We start from the raw sequence: 20,740 nt of genomic DNA, 5'->3' as shown, positions 1-20,740 counted from the left end.
ATATACAGGATGTAACCAGAGCGCTAGCAAAAACTTAGCGTTATTGTTATAGTACCTAAAAACAATGCCACAGTTCCCACAGGATATTAAAAAACCTAAATCCACGCGGGCCAAGCCGCGTGAGGAACCTAGTTTTTCATAAACGTCTAGGAAAGAAACATTTTCCCTTACTTAATATTTTATTGAGATTCATTCATATACTAAAAGTTAGCAGATATAATATTATTATGTACATCAAAATTAGCAGCAAAATTATTAATAACAATTTATTGTGGCTAATTCCGTTGTACACAATCTCTAAACTAAACTAAAATGTTACGTCTAAATCTATTGCTATCCCTTTCATAATGTTGCTTGCGGAAAAGGATAGCACTAGATTCAGACCTGTTAATTTAGTTTAGTTTAGAGATTGTGTACAAGAGAATCGGCCCCAGGTGTTTGTCGTAATTATTAGGAATTTTAAAAACTGAAGGTAGGTATAAATCCCACAAATTGATAATGCGCGTGGCCGCCATTTTAGTGAAGTCAGCATTAGACTACAGTTTCGAGCTGATGGTATATTTTTACTTAAATATACGTAAAATGACGTCAAAATGACGTCATTTCGATGTTAATGACACAAGGTTCCAGCGCAATAACAATTTGCGGGACTTATACATATATGTCAATTCTAGCTTTTGCATTTGCGTTGCTTAAAATACTGACAATATTACTATAATTATTTTTAAATTATACCTTAAGTAGTTTAAACTTTACATTATTATTAGGACATACAATTTTATAATACATTTTTTTTTAAACGTACGATTGTGTATGACACATACGCCTAGCGACACATAATACCTAGATATAGTCCGTACAAAATAACTTCTCACGCGCCAATTTAACTCTTTGCGTCAACCTGTCATGTCAAAAGTACGGTTCACCTATAAAATAAGGACTAAAATCGTACTTTTGACATGAAATTTGGGGTATATGCACCTTTTGACAACTTTATCAAGTCACTGAAAAATCCGCTATTGACATGACAATAACAGGGGACTTCTGCAATTTTTATTGCTAGTGGGACTTAGTTTAAAAATACTAGATAAGTCCTTTTAATATAAAAATGGCGAGCAAACGAGCAGGCCGGGTCACCTGATGTTAAATTCTACCGCCGCCCATGAACATTTGCAGCACCAGAGGAACCGCCTATGTGTTGCTGGTCCTTCAGGAGTTTGTTAGTCCGCTCCTTAATAACGCCATGTTGTAATTTAATGGGAACAGCGCTGAAGGGAGTTGGTTCCTTGCCGTTTATTATTACTTATTGTCACAAAATAGGAATGTTGCTAGGCGTCTGGTAATATTGAGGGGTTTCGTTGAGCGTGGTAGCTCCGATCAGTCCCCCGGCGGCCACCAACAGCAGGCGTCGCTTCTTGTGATGGCGCAGCAGAGAAGTGACGCTGGAGAAGCTCCTCTCGCCGCGGCGAGCGAAGCCGAGAGCCAGGCGGCCGTCTGTACGTCTCCTGACTCCCACGTTGTGGACTGAGTTTGAGCAGGCTACGCTCAGGGTGTATGCGTGATTGGGCTGAAAAACATACGATTTATATAAGCACTATAGCTTATGCTCGCGACAACACAAATTTTAAACCCCTATTTAACCCATTTAGGGGTTACATTTTCAAATATCCTTACTTAGCGGAAATGTACGTCTTAATAGCTACCTGCATGCTAAATTTCAGGCCGATCCGTCCAGTGGTTTGAGCTGTGTTGATAGATAAATCAGTCAGTCAGCTTTTTTCTTTTTATATATAGACGAGAATATGATGCCCGCGACTTCGTGGTCGTTTTTATTTTTTCTTAATCCCACGGGAACTCTTTGATTTTCCGGGATAAAAGTAGTCCATATCCGTTTTCGTCTATCTCCGTACCAAATAGATGATGCCTGCGACTTCGTCGGTATGGATTTAGTTTTTTTATATAAAAATACTAGCTTATGCTCGCGACTTCGTTCGCGTGGACTACACAAATTTCAAACCCCTATTTCACCCCCTTAGGGGTTGAATTTTCAAAAATCCTTTCTTAGCGGATGCCTACGTTATAATAGCTACCTGCATGCCAAATTTCAGCCCGATCCGTCCAGTAGTTTGAGCTGTGCGTTGATAGATCAGTCAGTCAGTCAGTCAGTCAGTCAGTCACCTTTTCCTTTTATATATTTAGACTAGCTTATGCTCGCGACTTCGTTCGCGTGGACTACACAAATTTCAAACCCCTATTTCACCCCCTTAGGGGTTGAATTTTCAAAAATCCTTTCTTAGCGGATGCCTACATCATAATAGCTATCTGCATGCCAAATTTCAGCCCAATCCGTCCAGTAGTTTGAGCTGTGCTGTGATAGATCAGTCAGTCAGTCAGTCAGTCAGTCACATTTTCCTTTTATATACTTAGATAAAATTAGCTCTAATATTTAGCTATTATGTCGTAGGCATCCCCTAAGAAAGGATTTTTGAAAATTCTACCCCTAAGAGGATAAAATAGGGGTTTGAAATTTGTGTAGTCCACGCGGACGAAGTCGCGGACATAAGCTAGTAATAACTTAAGTAGGTAACAGAAGTGTTACCTGACTCGAAGGCCTCAAGATATAAGTGCCATCAGGCTGCCCAGTCAGCAGGTTCTCCGCCTCCGTTCTGTCTATGCTCATGTAATAAGGCTCGTTCTCCACGGGCACCGGAAGTGGCCTGGCAGCCATGTTGATCTTCCGCTCCCATTCTCGCTCACAAGATGGCTCCGTTTCCGATTCTTCTGATTGGGCGGCATCATTTGTTTCTGGAATTTACAATCACGGTGACTCTTTATTCATCTTGCTAAAGCATACCAGTTAATGTAATATCCGTCTTATATCCATAAGTCAGTACCCTTATTATAAATCATTAATCTGTATTTAATATGTAATCTAATTTAATTTTGTTAATTAGCTTTAGGAAATGTATGATAAGTTTATGCACGCTGTGGTTGCCTATAATAAGCTTGTCATTTTGTGAATGTATTTTAAATAGTTAAAATTGTTTTTGTGACTGTATTTGTGAATGACTAAGCTGTTGGTAAACCCAATAAAGAAAATAAATAAATGCGAAAGTGTGTTTGTTTGTTGGTTTGTCCTTCAATCACATCGCAACGGTGAAACAGATTGACGTGTTTTTTGCATGGGTATAGATAAAGAGCTGGAGAGTGAGATAGGCTACTTTTTATCCAGAAAAATCAAAGAGTTCCCACGGGATTTTTAAAAACCTAATTCCACGCGGACGAAGTCGCAGACATCAGCTAGTAGGTAATAAATTACACTTTGAGGATACTTTAAATTGCCCTTTGGGAGGATCTGTGGATGATGAGGGGCGGTACGTGTCCTCCACAGTGTGGTCCTCGGGTTGGTTGGCGTGCTGTGGTTCCGGCAATGCCTCTGACGGTGTTTGGTGGTTTGGGGACACGTGGTGCCCCAGTGGTGGGTCTGCTGTGGCGGACGGAGTATCGAGGCGTTGTTGGTCCCTTGTGCTCCGTCGTTAGCGGTGGGGTGGAACTTCGTGAGGTTTTTAGTCAGTTAGTCAGTAGGAGTCCGACATAGCCACCGCCTTACCCCGTGGCCGGTGGTATCCATGATGGATTTTCCTCACGAGAATTAAAAAAAAGGTCGTTCTTAAATGCAAATATGTATGTTGTCTCTGTCGTTGACACCAATAAAACGTTATATAGGTATGAGTGACAGAGACAACGCTCTACAAAGCCGAAATGTTATTCTAATGACCGATGTAGGTACACTACTTTCTGCCGCGTACTAGTGATGAGTGGTAGTCATGAGTCAGTCCGTCTCCTTCTTACCTGCTATGACATCTGTAACGGAATGAAAGATCCGATAAAAGAAGTCGAGTACTCCATCGCTAACTCGAACACCTAGATTGTAGAGCAGTGGAACACTGACTTTAAGCCACCAGCACATTATTATATTTCACTTTAGTCATTACTTTCTATTTACTATCCTATTGTAGATTGTTTCATACTAATAATTTTCAGTATTTCATTGTTGCATAATAATATATTTTTCATCTCACTCGCTCGGAAACAATCCTTTTGCCCTTTGAAATCTTGTAGATTGTTTTATAGTACCTAATAATTTTCAGTGTTTCATTGTTGCATAATAATATATTTTTCATCTCACTCGCTCGGAAACAATCCTTTTGCCCTTTGAAATCTGAGTGGAAAGTGGTAATTTTGCTCCCTAGGGCGCAAAGTACGAGTTGAAATTCGAACGTGACGAACTGTCGTCTATGCGTCTATACCTAGTTGCGTACCTACTTAGGTACCTACTTTTTTAATTAATTCATTTCTATTTTTATTTAGGTAATTAAATTAAACAATCTGTTTCAGCTTTATTGAGTAAACAATATAATTGAAGTTCATTGAATTATAAAAATGTTTTTTTTTTGGTAAGAATTATAAATTTGAATTCTGAATGCACCTGAAAAAAACTTTATTCATCAATCATTATATAATCTTCTTTAATTAGAACCTCCTGTGAGAACCCTGCCTGACTTGTGGCTTAATAATATAGAAACTTCTTATTGAAACCTTCACGGTAAGTACTGGCGCCTCTTGTAGTGTATAAATCGTTTTCCTCGCTGTAGTGAGATGAAAAGTTGTGTGTTTCGCACGGGTGCAAATTTATTTGCGCTCGAGTCTTTGAATTCTCGGGATAAAATAACATCTTTGCACCCTTGCATAACAAATAACTATTTCATATCACTCGTTCGGAAAGCATTCCTTTGCTATTTACTAGGAAATGGATTATTATAAATTTTAACTGACTATGCTCCTAATCATTATTATTAGCAACGTTTTTTGGCAAAATATTTGTCATTATTTTCTAGCAGGCAAACAAAATTCTCTCTTATTTACTTTCGTTCACAACCTAAGCAAATAGAAGAACGCAAAGTTTCAAGTTAATAATGTTAATATACTGCGTTAAGTTTAAACTTAGCTTCCGTCACCACTGCACAAAGTTTCTATTGTCTTAACTTTGTTCTAAACTAACTTGTCTCAGTGTTCACATAATTAAATTACTTCTAAATTCTAAGTATTAATCACTCATAATGTTATTGTTTCTGTACTTAACCACAGACATTACTAATATAAATATATAAAAGGGAAAGGTGACTGACTGACTGACTGATCTATCAACGCACAGCTCAAACTACTGGACGAATCGGGCTGAAATTTGGCATGCAGATAGCTATTATGATGTAGGCATCCGCTAAGAAAGGATTTTCGAAAATTCAACCCCAAAGGGAGTGAAATAGGGGTTTGAAATTTGTGTAGTTCACGCGGACGAAGTCGCGAGCATAAGCTAGTATAAATTAAGTAGGTAAGTTTTTTAGAACTAACTATACCTACTTATAATAAACTAGTAACTGGACAATTTCTGTACATTAAATATATTTTGAAAATTTTAATCGAGGGAAACCAATAGGGAAACATTATTATCGATATAGACCCTAAAAGAATTCTTTTAGATGTTTTGTATGTCTCTCTGTCCGTGGCCGCATCACGCTAAAGCAACTGAACAAGGGGAAGGACATAGGCTACTGTTTATCCCGGAAAATCAAAGTGTTCCCACGGGATTTTTAAAAAACCTAAATCCACGCGGACGAAGTCGCGGGCATCATGTAATTTCATTATAGGTATTTCATTATTATGAAAAATCTCGTTCAGACGTCAAAAGACTATAGGTAGGTGTCTGTCTACCAGACGGGCGATGTTATGAACAAATTCTGTTGTTAAATGGTTTAAATGAACGTTAATTTGTATAAGCTAAGAGGTCACACTCGCAACTGTTGACTCAGAAGTAGGTATCTACTCAGAACTGACTCACTCAGTACCTACTCATGTGTCTCCCGACCGAGTTTCCTCCACGTCGGCCAATTCAAGGAGACTAGCCATATCATCATGACTAACCCATCGCCGGGTCACTACAGAGCACGGGTCTCCTCTCAGAGTGAGCTCACGCTGGCCATATACGGATTGGAAGACTTCACACACCTTTGAGAACATTATGGGGAACTCTCAGGCATGCAGGTTTCCTCACGATGTTTTCCTTCACCGTTAAAGCAAGTGATATTTAATTAATTAAAACTCACATAACTCCGAAAAGTTAGAGTTGCATGCCCAGGATCGAACCCCCGACCTCCGATCAGAAGGTGGATGATGAAACACAAAAAAATTCGCCGTATCCCGAATAGTGTGGCCAGTTGATTTCCTGAAGGTCAGAACTGGATTCATTTGCCGCTCCCCGATAGTGTAGCCCTATCATACGAGAGTTTTTTTTTATTTTTTTTTATTCAAATACAAGTTCAATCACCACCAGCAATCTCACCTGGTGGTAAGTGATGATGTAGTCTAAGATCATAGCGGGCTAACCTGCAAGGGGTATGGCAGTTTTTATTAAACCCACACCCCTTTGGTTTCTACACGGCATCGTACCGGAACACTAAATCGCTTGGTGGCACGGCTTTTCCGGTAGGGTGGTAACTAGCCACGGCCGAAGCCTCCCACCAGACCAGACCAGAAATTTAGAAATCATAAAATTCCAACCCCCTGCCAGGAATCGAACCCGGGACCTCCCACTATTAAGACCACAGTGCTCACCACTGCGCCAGGGAGGTCGTCAAGGATTTTGATGACTTTCAACGATGAAGCAGAGGGCAAAAGTTTAAACACCTAAATTCCCAAATTGATTTTGACCTGCGATTCTGTATTTTCAAATTATTTAAGCACTTCAAAGTCTACAATAATAATTGGAAATCTCTCAATAATATTAGTTAATGTAATATTTAATACGAACTTTTGAATTGTTTACAAAGCTCCCGACATTGTTTTAGTTTGTTGTAGTTGGAAATGTTTAGTTAGTTTAGTTTTGAATTTTTCGTTAACCACAATCGGGTATTTGACTATATCAAAATTAAATTATTTCTCAGTGATTATTAAATAGAGGGTCTTCCAAAATGCGTAAAATCCACGCCCTTTGTTAGTTTTAGGTGTAATAACCATTTTAAATTATCGATTAAAATAAAAAGTACGTCATTATGAAGTGACGTCACATTCCAGTATTTAATAGAGTATCGCAGACTAAGTGCGCGGTTTGACGTTTGATAAAAATTTACTGATTTGACTCATGATTGTCAAATACCGTATTCACTAATTTCTACGAGCATAGACTCATTGACTTATATATTATTTCGTATGGACAGGGCTATTGTACAAACAAAATGGCACCGACTCAGTGGTGCTTTAGCACCAATGCAACCTCAGTGACGTCTGGATTTCAAACGGGTCGTTCATTAGTATCTAAGAGGTGGCGCTGATTTATTTGGTTCCAAAACCGTAAAAATTTTGTTCGCTTGACCATATCTTGTCATTTAGGTATATCGATGACCACAATTCACTAATTTCTACGAGCATAGACTAGAGAAGTTATTATAAAGTTTCTCATAACAGACACTGTTCACTTTCACTAAAACAGATACAATACTGATATTGTTTCATACGAGTTGTGTGATGTGGGGTTTTGTTTTTCATTTTAATGTAGTTTATTTTACAAATAAAAGTTACAATTTGTAGTGATGGGCATTTATTATTTTACAGTTTTATCGATACTATTTAATCGATATGTGATCATCTGACAGGTTATAATAATTATATTAATTGCTCTTAATTAATCTAGTAGGTAGGTATTATGTTTAAATGGAAAAGCTGACTGATTTATCAATCATCGTCATCATGATCAACCCATCGCCGGCTTACTATGGAGCACAGGTCTCATCTCAGAATGAGAATACTTTGGACATACATTTGCACCACGCTGGGCAAGTGCGAATTGGCAAACAAATATAGCTAGCTCCTTCGATATACATTATTTTCTGCCGCGTACTGTAAGTTAGTATGATTTGCATATTATCGATAAAGTGCACACTCCCATCACTAGCCACATGTTCTCCATATGACACCGACAATGAAAATAAAAATAAAACGCCATGAGAATGTGAAAGTAAGCGTCTATTAGATGCAAGTATACCTACCTAGTACCTATAGTCCGCGACAGGTCGAGATGGCAATCGGGGTACGAGGCAGGGGACGCACGTCACTTGCGCTATCCCGCACCGGATTAGCGCGGGGGGTGTGCGGGGCGTCCCTTCCCCGATTGCCAGCTCGACCAGTCGTAGCACAGTGGTTAAGACCTCCTAAGTATTCAGAGGGTAGGGGTTCGGTCACCTCTAACTTTTCGGACTTGCTTTAACGATGAAGCGAAACATCGTGAGGAAAGCTGCATGCCTGAGGGTGAGATCTATAGAGCGCACTTTGACTTTGCTCAGACTTAAGATTGAGTTAAAACGAGACAGATTTATGTGAGAGATATAGCTCTGTCTCGTTTTAACTCAGTCTTAAGTCTAAGCTAAGTCAGAGTGCGCTCTATAGATCTCATCCTGAAAGTTCTCTATAATGTTCTCAAATCCATCTGAAGTCTGCCAATCCAAGCTTGACCAGCGTGGTGGACTATGGCCAAAACCTTCTTATTCTGAGACCCGTGTTCAGTAGTGAACCGACGATGGTTTGATCATGATGATGATACCTACTTAAATTGAAATGAAAATAAAACCAACTTTTGCAAGGTAGATTTAATTATTTATATCAAGGGTATTTTAATCCAGGCAAAGTCGCGGGCATTCGCTAGCGATGAATAATATCACGTTCAAAGCAATTTCCGACTACACTTTAACTTTTCCTCCTATCACACCGAATGATGGTAAACGACAGAAAGGTAAAAGACTATACCACAGCGTCAAAAATGTTACTGGGCACAAAATTGTAAGAAAACGTGGTAAGTATTCTATTACGTACTCACGTACCTAGTACCTACCACAATTTTGCTAATTCTTTTACAGAATCTATAAACGCAATGAAAGGTCTTATTTCTATCTCTTTCATTATGTTTCCCTTTGGAAAAGGATAGCATGAGATTTTACTTTATAACATAAAATATAAGCACGATAGCATAAGATTTTTAAAAATCTCGTGGGAACTATTTTATCCAAAAGGCAAATCGATCCTGTCCTAATTTAAACAGTTATAGATAAATTACTAACAAAAAGGTTTAAGTTTCGTGTAATTAATTACTAACATTAATGATCATTTTGCTGGTCGAAATAAAACATTTTATTTATTTATTTTTCGGAATAAAAAGTATCCCATGCAAAAAATCACATAGGTATAGATTCATTGCGATTCGATGCGTTTAAACGGGGACGACTGACAGGAGTACGGATACCGATGTTCGTTGTAACATATTGTTACTTTGAAGTACCAAATCTACTAAGTAAAAAAAAAAAAAAAAACTCGACTATTCTTGACTTTTACCTATTTAATTAATTTAATCTATATAAATAGTAATTAATTAAAAATAGTTTCACGCGCACGCACGTTCACACACACACACTCACACACTCACTCACACACACGCACACACACTGCACACACAAAAACATGCTCTTAGTATACGATATTTAAAATAAAAATAAAAATAAAATATATTATTAGCAATCTTTAGTTAACCGAGGGAGAGGGCTGGCTATCCTTAACACAGATCTAAAAATCTAGCTAGGATAGCCAGTTCTTGATCTTGTACCATTTTTAATATTGTATATATGTCAACAAGCACGCAAATTTGTTCAAGATCAAATCAATGTATGTGTGTAATCTAGATGATTGAAAAATAAACGTTTTATTTATTTATTTATTTATAATTATAAGTACCTACTTAGTTGTTCTTAATTTTTAAGTAAGTAGTTGTCAATGTTTAATATAAATAATATTATGATTATGGGAAGACAGTTGCCTCCTGAAACACAGTTTACACTACCTCAGGAGGCAGGGCCTTACACTAAAGCTTGTTAAACTACATGTTTGTAAAGATATTAAAGATTTATTTTATTTATTTTTATTTTTATTTACTTAGTAGAAGCACATGTAGAAGTTAGCACATGGAATGAAGTTTGGTGTGAGAGTCGGCTGAGCCCAAAGCTCGTTCGAGCAATGGAATTACCAAATGTAATAACGTGGGACCCGTGTACGATTGATGTATTCATTATTACTCCGCTGATCATTGCTTTACGCGATTTCGAGCTTTTATTAATACCTAGATATCCTGCATCAATGTACAGTACGCGCCGAAAGTAATGTATATCGACCTTTAGAAGGAGATAGCAAATTTGTAGAGCACTGTCTCTGGCGTTGAGACCGACAAAACGTCATATAGGTATGAGTGACAGAGTCAACGCTCTACAAAGCCGAAATGTCATTCTAAAGCCCGATGTACATTACTTTCGGCCGCGTACTGTACCTTCGACGACCTCCCTGTGTCTTATAATTGGGAGGTCCCAGCCTTATCGGAAAAGTAAAGGTCGAAAAATTCACATCTCAGGCAACCATGGATTCAAAAACTTTTTAATAAGGCAACCGGCAATACGGTTGGATTGGGAATAAAATAATCTTTCATTTGATATAGATTTTGCGATCTTGTTTTATTTGGCTAACTTGTATCTGAATATATGGCTATTATTGATGTTTTGAAAAAAGAAACAATAAACTATTAAAAATTTAAAAACTTCAATTCACTTATGTAGAACAGTGTTATGATTGTGTATTTTTGTATTGAATGTCTCCCTTATTTTGTAAATAAGACTTTTATTTTTATTAGCGCGATTAGTTGTTTAAATTTTTATGTATAGTTTAGTCGTTTGTTTGTATTTTTATATTATTATATATATGTATGTATTGTATATTATGTTTGTTTATGTTGTGTCGCCCTAGTTGTTTGTAGTAAGCTGTGGATAGTGTAGTGGATTACATATTTATCAATTTTGTTAGATTGAAGTCGTACCTAGTTTTAACTTTTAATATGCAATTGTTTACTGTCCCAAATAAAAAAAAAAAAAATAATAAAGATAAAAGCACACAGGTAGGTAGGGTAGGATAGTCACCTCGTCGAATGCCAAAGCGGCTTTCGAAATAGTTCATGATGTAACCTAGAAGCGAGTCGTCCTTCTGCTTCAGGCACACGTCGCAGTAGTCCTTCTCCACTGCGACGGGCACCAGGTACTCCTCCACTGCCAACCCTGCCTGGAAACAAACCACTAAATCTAAATATATATAAAGGAAAAGGTGACTGACTGACTGACTGATCTATCAACGCGCAGCTCAAACTACTGGACGGATCGGGCTGAAATTTGGCATGCGCCTTGTTTGGCACCTACGCCATTGCTGAAACCCATCGCCGCCTCACTACTGAGCACGGGTCTCTCAGAATAAGAAGGTTTTGGCCATAGTCATCATTTTATTATTGTATTGTTCTATGCCGATCTGACTTTCGTAAGCGCTTGTAATGAGTCTAAATCGAAATAAATACAAATACAATACAATACAAATAGTCCACCACGCTGACTTCAGACACTTTTGAGAACATTACCTATAGAGAATTCTCAGGCATGCAGGTTTCCTCACGATGTTTTCCTTCACCGTTAAAGCAAGTGCTATTTAATTGCTTAAAACGCGCATAAGTCCGAGAAGTTACAGGTTGAACCCCTAACCTCTCGAAAAGAAGGCCTACGTTCTAACCACTAGGCTATCACCACTTTTTATTATCACTACTAGCTGATGCCCGCAACTTCGTACGCGTGGATTTAGGTTTTCAAAAATCCCATGGGAACTCTTTGATTTTCTGGGATAAAAAGTAATGCATAAGGGATGCAAAAAATCACGTCGTTCCGTTGCTCTGTTGCGACGTGATTGAAGGACAAACCAACAGACAAACACACTTTCTTATTTATAATAAGGGTACTGATAGCTCTTCGTACCGAGAAGGGACACCAAGAAACGTTAGCGTCGTTTAACATTAAACTCAAAGCGGAGCGGAGACGCAAACTCAGCGCAATTCATTAGCAGCACTGCTGCAGTCGGCACAAACAGCGTGATTTAATCCCACCACTGCAGCACACAGAACTATAATTAGCTGAAAGTACTAGAAAAGACATTTTCACTTAATCTCATAAATAAATAAATCGTTTATTTCTCAAAAGTATTGGTACAAGTACATATAAGTATTAATTACAATTACAGATAACAAGTGGTGATAATAATATGTAACTAGGTGTAGGTATATTATACTTGCTTGCACATTTCATAAACTTTTACCAGTGGACCCTACACTAGGAGGTGACCTGTATCGTAGGGTCCGAGTTAATGTTTACCATGGTTTCCTGTTTTATTTCATTAATGCGGTTAAGCACGGAAAATTAGTGACTGAGGAATATTAATGGTATATATATGTTATAAAACTTATAAATACATATCATAATAAGGATTATAATATATAAGAGATCATTACATACTAAAAATAATAATAATAATGTAATATATTTTATAAATAAAAGTAATAGAAGTGTACAACACAACGTCTTAATCTCAAAAGTCCTGGGTGTAAGCGGACTTAGGGTGATCGTGAATAGGGTGGTCATGAACTAATAATTACTTAGTATTTTCAATTCGAAGTAAGATAACTATATCAAGTGGGGTATCATATGAAAGGGTTTTACCTGTGCATTCTAAAACAGATTTTTATTTATTTTTATGCATCATAGTTTTTGAATTATCGTGCAAAATGTCGAAAAAATACGACTGTAGTAGGTACGGGTAGGTGCGCAAGCCTAACTCACACTTGGCCGGATTTTCACATGCTATCTGTGAAATGGCCCATTTTTAGTTATCACCCATTTCGAACTTAGAGGTTACATTATGTAATTGCCAACAAAGTGACAAAACATCAAATATACTGTGCAATGAAATATATTACAAAACTCTGTTACAAAAGTACCTAGCGAGTTAATACAAAGATTAATAATGCAACAACACGGAACATAATTGACTTAATAATTGAATTATCCTCAGCTGACCCCGACCTCATCTAGTAATTTAATTCCCTGTATACGAAAATACACCCAACAAAATACGTAGGTACATACTTTTTGGCGAAAAATTTTCTTACTAGTTTAACGAAAATGTAAAAAAGTGATCAAAAGCTATGAAATGAAATGAAATGAAATGAAATGAAATCATTTAATTTTGCTAAATGTGAGTAGTAAATGATCGTACATATATAGATGGTCCTTTCACATTTTGCCATTTATGTATGGCAAAGCTATTATTTAGATTATGTATAAGAAAACCATTCTGCAGTATAATCTTATCTATAGAAAAAAAAGCTGACTGACTGACTGTCTTACTGATCTATCAACGCACAGCTACTGGACGGTCGCGGAAAGACACGACTTAGACATCCGCTAAGAAAGGATTTTTGACAATTCAATCCCTAAGGGAGTAAAATAGGGGTTTGAAATTTATGTAGTATTTAAGTACTAATATAATACTACTAGAGTCCTAACTATACTAATATATGTAGGTATGTAGTTATATATATATATATATATATTTCTATTATGGATTTTGTATATATATTAATATTTATAATAGTTATGTATTTGTATGATAGTTATGTCTGTATTACTGAAATAGTTAATTATATTATATAATATTATACTACTTCATTTTTTCTGTATTGCGTGTAAGTACTATCCAACACATCTAGTTTCTCCTTTCACCAAAGGTTGCCTGGAAGAGATTGCTGTGAGCAATAAGGCCGCCTTTGCATACAATAATTTTGTTAGTTTAAGTTTCTGTAATAGTTATGTAATATTTTTTGTGTGCAATAAAGTATTTCTATCTATCCATCTATACGTAAAGAAATGACACTGGAATTCTTCAGTGCCTGAAGACCAAAGTCCTGGAATAGTGCGTGTTGCCAGTGATGACATAATATGGATCCGAGACATGGCCGCTAACTATGGGCCTCATGGTTAAATAATGTCTAATATTAATATTATGATCATATTATATAATTTTTTTATGACTACTTTCTATCTTCTTTGTTGTACCTATTCTACTTCCTCTACAATCTCTCGCACTGCCAAGGGTCACTGGTAGAGATCTCTCATAGAGATAAGTGCTTTCCTGACCACTTTTACACTCTTTTTTTCTCTTTATTCTAAATGTTTTTGGTAGGTACAGATAAATACAAAATTAAGAATAAATTTTTGATTAGAGTGTGAACGGACCCTTTAATCTAGATACGTTTAAAAATTCAATGTTATGGAAGATCAAGATAGACCGAAGTCAGTTTTAAACTTTTGAAACTTTTCTACAAACATTCTGACGTAGAATTTAACTTGAAACTTTGGTTGAAACTTCCAGGATTCTTTTCCGTTCGTAAACGAACTGTAGGAACGGAGTGAATAACAAATAACTTCTACTTACAAATTGTTTTCTAGGTTATACTGAAATATTTGGTTTCCTAAATTTTGGATAGAGATACCAGAGTCATCACTAGCCGTATTATAACTATGCGAAAGTGTGTTTCTTTGTTGATTTGTTGGTTTATTGGTTTGTTGGTTTGTCCTTCAATTACGTCACATTGTAGCAACGGTTCAGCGTAATTTTTTGCATGGGTATACTTAGACCTGAAGAGTGACATGGGCTGCCTTTTATACCGAAAAATCAATGAGTTCTCACGGGATCTTAAAAACCGAAATCAATTTGTTGAATAAAGTTATTTTTTAAAGAATATTAGTCAAGTTTATTATGCTGACTAATATTCCCCTATCCTCTCTATTTACGCGCAAACCTTGCTAGGAGTAGGTACGATAAAAGTGCAACGGGTGGGTTTGAACCGGCGACCTTTTCGTTTTCAGTCCGCTCCTTTCACCGTTGAGTAATCGAGGTAAATATCTACAAGGTTAATTCACAATAATCCGCCAAAACAGAGAAAACGCAGCGTGAAATGTATACCGTCTGCCCTCCCACTACTAAAGAAACAGGAAAATTAAGTAAGTTACCAACTTACATGATTGTCTTCTTTCTTCAATGTATCCACATTTGGTTCTGCAGCCACATGTATAGAGTCATACATATTCACGGAGTTCTCATATACATTTCCATCCTTTTCTCTCTCTACATCTTTCATATCTGTATGTTGAGATGCCTGTACCACTTCCTCCTCAGCTTTTTTGAAAAATGGTAATTTAAATGATTGGAATAATTCCTGTATTTTTACCATACAAGGTTTTACTTGGGTACTTTGGGTTGGATGAAACATTTTCGTATTGTTTTCTTCTTTAACATCATTGTAACACAAGTCTTCATAGAAATGATCCTCTGATAGCTTATCTGTAAAATCTTCAGCAGAGTTCATAGATTTATATTTAGGTCTGATTTCTTTAGAAACTTTATTGACTGGATAATAACCTCTATCAGTACAGTTCTCTATTTTTGAGAAACGCTTTTTCAGATCGAATATGGGATAGTCGTAGGAGCTTAGTCGGAAAAAATTCTTTGGCTTCTTTTCTGTGTTAACATTCATAGGTACATATGAAGTTACAGATCTTTTCTGTCGTTTCGTTTGATGTCTGTACAGAAAGCTTTTTGGTACTGTGATTCTTTTCAAAATTTCTTCAACTCGGTTGTTTGGGTTTTCTTGTTGGCTTATTTTCCGGATACTCACAGTTTGGTACTGACTGTCACTGCACAGGTTCGTCTCTTTGATCGTAATGACGTCATCGTGTTTGATGCAGTTCAGATATTTTTGAGGGTTTTGCTTGATTTCTTGTATGAACTGTACAAGTTTCTTGGCGTTAGCGTTTGGCCGCCATATATTCACTAGTCCTTCGGAAGTTTCCTGTGAACCAATTTTGATTTTATGCTTATGTCATTGATTATACCAGATTCTCATAAAAACTAAAAACCGGCCAAGTGCGAGTCAGGCTCGCGCAATGAGAGTTCCGTACTACAGTCGTATTTTTTCGACATTTTGCACGATAATTCAAAAACTATGATGCATAAAAATAAATAAAAATCTGTTTTAGAATGTACAGGTGAAGACCTTTCATATGATACCCCACTTGATATAGTCAGTCACTTCGAAAGTTGAAAATACTAATTATTAGTTCATGACCACAATTTAATTTTTTTTGTGTGATCTAACCCTAAATTCACGGTTTTCAGATTTTCCCCAAATGTCAGCTATAAGATCTACCTACCTGCCAAATTTTATGATTCTAGGTCAACGGGAAGTACCCTGTAGGTTTCTTGACAGACAGACAGACAGACAGACAGACAACAAAGTGATCCTATAAGGGTTCCGTTTTTCCTTTTGAGGTAAGGAACCCTAAAAATTGATCATTATGGATCTATGAAGAGAGCTATGTTTGGAGTTTCTCTACGTGATCAAATCAGAAATGAGGATATCTGTAGGAGAACTAGAGTAACCGACATTGCTCAACGGGTTGCTGAGCAACGGGTGGCAATGGGCAGGGCACATAGTTCAAAAAAACGATAGTCGTTGGAGTCCCAACTCCTGGTCCACTACTGAGCACAGGTCTCTTCTCAAAATGAGAAGGATTTAGACCATACTTTAGACCTACTATTAAGTGCTGATTGGCACTATACAGAGATTTCAATCATGCAGGAATTTGGCGACCTCTCTGACGCAGTGGTAAGCGCTGTGCTCTTGTTAGTGGGAGGTCCCGGGTACGATTCCTGGCAGGGATTTGGAATTTCATAACTTCTAAATTTCTGGTCTGGTGGGAGGCTTCGGCCGTGGCTAGTTACCACCCAACCGGTAAAGCCGTGCCGCCAAACGATTTAGCATTCCGTTACGATGCCGTGTAGATCAAAGGGGTATGGGGTTAATAAAAACTGCCAAACATGCCATCTTAGATTGCATCATCACTCACCAGCAGGTGAGATTGCAGTCAAGGGCTAACTTGTATCTGAATAAAAAAATAAAAAAAATCTCACGATGTTTTCCTTCACCGTCAAAGTTAGTGATATTAATTAACTGCTTAAAACGCACATAACGCCGAAAAGTTTATTATTATTATTATTATTGTTCAGATACAAGTTAACCCTTGACTGCAATCTCACCTGGTGGTAAGTGATGATGCAGTCTACGATAGAAGTGGGCTAACCTGGAAGGAGTATGGCAATTTTTATTAAACCCATGCCCACTGTGCTATCACAGTTTGTATGTGAAAGCAAAAAAGAAAGAGTACTACTTACTAATAATGTTCGTCCATTAATATCCTTTTCCTTCACAAAATCCACAAACTCTGCCATCCCCCAGAACTCCAACACTTTTACCACATCACTAACTTTCAAATCTTCCACTTTGAGCGCCATTTTACACACAATTTAACACTTTTTGATACCACATTTAGTTCATCTCTTTATAATTTTCTAAGAAAGTAGACTAGTAACAACTATTTAGTATAATATTTTATAATTGTTATATTGCTTTACCTACTGCCTTTGAAGCCTCAATAGCTCAACCGGTAAAGGAGTGGACTGAAAACCGAAAGGTCGACGGTTCAAACCCCGCCCGTTGCACTATTGTCGTACCTACTCCTAGCACAAGCCTGACGCTTAGTTGGAGAGGAAAGGGGAATATTAGTCATTTAACATGGCTAATATTCCTTAAAAAAAAAAAAAAAAAACTTTAAGGAAATTTTTAAATTATTTTAAATACTTATCAAAAATTGCGAACCGGCAGGATTCGCACCCGCGTCTCCTGGGATCGCCCCCGACGCTCTGACCACTAAGCTACGGGCGCAATCCCAGGAGACGCGGGTTCAAATCCTGCCCGTCCGCAATTTTTGATATGTATTTAAAATTATTTAGAAACTACTTAGTAGTAGTAGACGAGTAGGTAGATTGGTTAATTTAATTGTGTTTATTACACCACATTAGTTTAAAAATCTAAAAGTTATTTGTTATGGATATTTTTAGAAGTGTAAAGAACTAAACCAAATATTAGATTACTTACTGCCGCACTCAGAGTCGCTAATCGTTACTTAGGATTGAGTTAAAACGAGACAGATTTATGTGAGAGATATAGCTCTGTCTCGTTTTAACTAAACTTAAGTAACGACTAAGCGACTCTGAGTACGGCTGTAAGCTATGTTTGTTTTAGCTTAGATCTACCTACAATTTGGTCTAGATTGCTTTAAATTCGGTTAAATAACTTTAGTAATCTAGGGCAATTGTTTTCTAAGTGTTTTCTGTAAATGTTATCTTCGTGGATTTAGTTAATTGATCAATTAGAGTTCGAATAAATTTTAACAATTATTAACAATCACTATGATTTTATTTAACAGGTTTACCTTATAAGACGACCGATGTCGACAAATGGCAACGAAAACATACACAATAGGTACCAATAAGTGTAAGATTCCAGTTCCGCCAGACGTTACTTATTTTCTGAAAAACAAAATGTTTGGGATACAGTAGTGTTAGTGTACTCTTTTAACGTTGACTAAGACGAAGTCTCGGGCATCAGCTAGTATTTTACATTACGATATTTACTCAGAAAACATACCTACTTTTACATAAAAATCAGCACTCAGACTTTTAGAAAAGGAAAACGGGGGTGGACTTTATGACGACGTGATTAGTTAGTAAGATTTATGAAAGTTTGTATATTACTAGATGATGCCCGCGACTTCGTCCGCGTGGATTTCAGCTTTTGATAATCCCGTGGGAACTCTTCGATTTTCCGGGATAAAGAGTAGCCTGTGTCCTTCCCCGGAATGCAAGCTATTTCTGTACCAAACTTCATCAAAATCGGTTGTACGGATTGTCCGTAAAAAGCTAGCAGACAGACAGACATACACACTTTCGCATTTATAATATTAGTATGGATTGAGTTTAATCTAATTTGTATTATTTTATAGGACTGTTTAAGAATTGTAAGATTTCTTTAATTATTTATTGTTATTAATATAAGTCAGAATATTATTAAAATTTTAGAAAAGTGAATAATGTTTTTACGTACCTTTAGCAGATGATATCTTTAAATTGCCTTCGGCAAAATCTAGCAGATAGCCGTAGGTACGTTATAAACTTATAATAGTACACACTAACACTACTCTATCCTACACATTTTGTTTCCAAGAAAATAAGTAAGTCTGGCGGTCCTGGGATCTTGCTCTATACGACAAGTCACAACGTAACAAACACAATAGGTACTCTACTATTAGTCATTATAGAGAAGAGAGCCAGCGCGTGCCAGACCTTCGTTATTTTATAAAAGCTGAAAGTTTCTCTGCGTATTGTGCCCAACACAGAGAGCAACGAACAGTGACTATGAAGTTTGTATGATGGTGGCTTTGGCACAAATACGTATTCATTATACGTCAAAGTATAGTCTAATTTTTTTATTTTATTCGGAATAGTATAAGAAATTATATCATGAATTGCCAGATACTTTGGCAGTCTCCTGCCAGACACCCTTAAAATATAATAAATTGTTAAAATTTAATGGTGTCTGGTGGGGGGGGGGGGGGTGTCTGGCAATGCATAATGTGACTTCTAATACTACTCCGAAGAAAATATTTAAAAAATTTGACTTTATACTTACTTTGACGTAATTTTTTAGGGTTCCGTACCTCAAAAGGAAAACGGAAACCCTTATAGGATCACTTTGTTGTCTGTCTGTCTGTCTGTCTGTCTGTCTGTCTGTCTGTCTGTCAAGAAACCTACAGGGTACTTTCCGTTGACCTAGAATCATGAAATTTGGCAGGTAGGTAGATCTTATAGCTGACATTTGGGAAAAAATCTGAAAACTGTGAATTTAGGGTTAGATCACACACAAAAAATTAAATTGTGGTCATGAACTAATAATTAGTATTTTCAATTTTCAAAGTAAGATAACTATATCAAGTGGGGTATCATATGAAAGGTATATATCATCTGTACATTCTAAAACAGATTTTTATTTATTTTTATGCATCATAGTTTTTGAATTATCGTGCAAAATGTCGAAAAAATACGACTGTAGTACGGAACCCTCATTGCGCGAGCCTGACTCGCACTTGGCCGGTTTTTATACCTTTATTACCTGTTATCTCCCAAAGCCACAATGATTCAAACTACATAGTCGCTGATCGTTCCTCTCTGTTGTACACAGAGAAACTTTCAGCTTTTATAAAATAACGCAGGTCTTTCACGCGCTGACTCTTAGTCCACAATACCTACTTTAGCCATTCGTTTAGACACAACACATCTATATTCTATAACCACATCACGTAAATATAATACATTACTATTTCAATAAGAAATATCCAGCATTGTTTAGTTTAAGAGCCGTGCTGTTCGCGAGACACTTTAACGCAATGTGCAGAATGAATAGCTTAATTAGCTTAATTGATACAGCGCTGGTGTTGTGCGTGAACCGTCATAGCCTAGTGGTTAAGACGTCCGCCTCCAATTCGACTTTCGAGACGTCATCGGTCGATCACGATGATGATGATGATGATGGATGTAATATGAGAGTATGTCGCTCTATACGTAAGTTTCTGCTTTTTATATTGAAAATAGTTGATGCCCGAGATTTCGTGCGGTGATTTAGGATTTTGAAAATCCTGTGAAAACTTCTTTAATTTTCTAGGATAAAAAGTAGCCTATGTCACTCTTCAGGTCTTTAACTATATCCATGCAAAAAATCATGTCGATCCGTTTGCTCCGCTGCGACGTTATTGAAGGACAAACCAACAAATAA

At 36.9% G+C, this 20,740-nt stretch overlaps 1 protein-coding gene across 7 annotated transcripts; it reads right to left on the bottom strand.

Annotated features, from left to right (window-relative positions):
* Positions 1-225: 225 nt before the first annotated feature.
* Positions 226-20,349, bottom strand: LOC117993525 (uncharacterized). Of its 7 annotated transcripts, none has more exons than XM_069506910.1 (6): positions 20,218-20,349; positions 17,245-17,434; positions 15,032-15,862; positions 11,061-11,199; positions 2,600-2,805; positions 226-1,567 (listed from the first exon to the last, which is right to left on the bottom strand). In XM_069506910.1, the coding sequence occupies exons 2-6, from the start codon at positions 17,362-17,364 to the stop codon at positions 1,310-1,312; spliced, it is 1,554 nt and encodes a 517-aa protein (XP_069363011.1). In that variant the 5' UTR covers positions 17,365-17,434; positions 20,218-20,349; the 3' UTR covers positions 226-1,309. The 7 variants fall into 7 exon arrangements, with proteins under 7 accessions (XP_069363011.1, XP_069363008.1, XP_034837217.1 ...); XM_069506907.1 differs by having other exon boundaries at positions 17,245-17,529; positions 20,218-20,330; XM_034981326.2 differs by having other exon boundaries at positions 17,245-17,421; positions 20,218-20,328.
* Positions 20,350-20,740: the final 391 nt, after the last annotated feature.

The sequence above is a fragment of the Maniola hyperantus genome, chromosome 24, assembly GCF_902806685.2.
Source record: "Maniola hyperantus chromosome 24, iAphHyp1.2, whole genome shotgun sequence".
Taxonomy (NCBI): Eukaryota; Metazoa; Arthropoda; class Insecta; order Lepidoptera; family Nymphalidae; genus Maniola; species Maniola hyperantus.
This window is presented reverse-complemented; position numbering and strand designations above follow the sequence as displayed.